At 60.9% G+C, this 1,355-nt stretch overlaps 1 protein-coding gene across 1 annotated transcript; it reads right to left on the bottom strand.

The window, feature by feature from the left end:
* Positions 1-240: 240 nt before the first annotated feature.
* Positions 241-918, bottom strand: ETH_00000595 (uncharacterized protein; the record flags this gene model as incomplete). Its single annotated transcript, XM_013380351.1, has 2 exons — positions 241-429; positions 539-918. Coding segments are annotated over 2 exons (569 nt in total), but the record flags the coding sequence as incomplete, so codon positions are not given.
* Between the last annotated feature and the right edge of the window lie 437 nt (positions 919-1,355).

The following is a 1,355-nucleotide window of genomic DNA, read 5'->3' as shown; positions in this document are numbered from 1 at the left end:
GCAGCAGCTGCAGCAGCTGCTGCAGCTTGCTGCTGCCCTTAGCTGCTCCGCGGGACAGGTTGCTGCTGCTGCAAAGTTGACAGCAATTCAAAGTGGCCGACAAGACAGTGCTGCTGCTGCAGCTCGTGCTTGGGCTGCAGCAGCTCTTGCTGCTGGAGCCTTTCCCCCTGCGCGTTTGCTGCTGCTGCAGCAGCAGTTGCTGCAGTAGCAGCAGCGGCTGTTGCTGCTGCTGCTCCTCACTTTTTGTCCTTGGCGAGTCTCGCCGAGCGCCTTTTCGTCGTCTCTTCTTTCGCCGGCCCCTCGGACTTCTTGCTGCTGCTGCTGCTGCTGCTGTCTTCTGCTGCTGCTTTGCTTTTTTTGCTGCTGCTGCTCTTCTTGCTGCTGTCCTTGCGGGACTCTTCTCTTGCTTCCTGCTCACCGTGGCCCTCGCTGCACAAATCTCACACCAGTAGCAAAGCTGCTACTGCTGCTGCTGCTGCTGCTGCTGCTGCTGCTGCGAGTTTGGCCGCAGAAGGCGGAGCCGGTTCGGCAGACGTACCTCCGCACTTCCTGCATGCTATCTTCTTGCTGCCGCTGCTCCTGCTGCTGCTCGTGCTCTTGCTGCTGCTCCTGCTGCTGCTGCCTTTCTTGGTGGTGCTCTCCTTCGTGCTGCTGCTGCTTCTCCTCCGCCACATCTTCGTCTTGCTGCTGCTGCGCAGCAGCCTTGTTGCTGGCCTCATCGTCTGCGGCAGCAGCTGCTGCTGCTGCTGCCTTGTTAGCAGCATCGGCCGCTGCTGCTGCCTTGTCCCCAGCTGCTTCTCCAGCAGCAGCAGCAGCAGCAGCCTTTCCCGCAGCAGCATCAGCAGCAGCGTCCCGCGCGTCTTCTCCGTGCTGCGTCGCTGCAGCAGCAGCAGCAGCAGGCTCGCCGTCGACGGCCATGGGGGCTGGGCCGGCGGGCGCGGCGGCGCCCCCAGCAGCAGCAGCAGCAGCAGCAGCAGCAAACGGCGGCAGCTGCTGCAGCACGGAAGGCCGCGGGGCAAACTCCCAACCCTCCTGCATCTGCAGCTTCGGGTCTGGATGTGGGGCCAGTTTTTTATTAGTTTTTTGCTTCCGAATTATCGACAGCACCAGAAAGTCCCCCACTTGAAACTTCACGTCCTGCAAAACCCTAAACCCTAAACCCTAAACCCTAAACCCTTGGACTTATTCCCACGCCCGCGCTGCGCCTCGCTGCCGCCGCAGCAGCTCCGGAGGGCTTGGGGTTCCCGAGATACGGATTCGCTAGCTTAAGCCTGCGAGCTAGGGTTTAGGGTTTAGGGTTTAGGGTTTAGGGTTTGGGGTTTAGGGTTTAGGGTTTACTGCCAGAGTGCGAGAGT

The sequence above is a fragment of the Eimeria tenella genome, genomic scaffold (genome assembly GCF_000499545.2).
Source record: "Eimeria tenella Houghton genomic scaffold, Eth_scaff533, whole genome shotgun sequence".
NCBI classification, from domain to species: domain Eukaryota; phylum Apicomplexa; class Conoidasida; order Eucoccidiorida; family Eimeriidae; genus Eimeria; species Eimeria tenella.
This window is presented reverse-complemented; position numbering and strand designations above follow the sequence as displayed.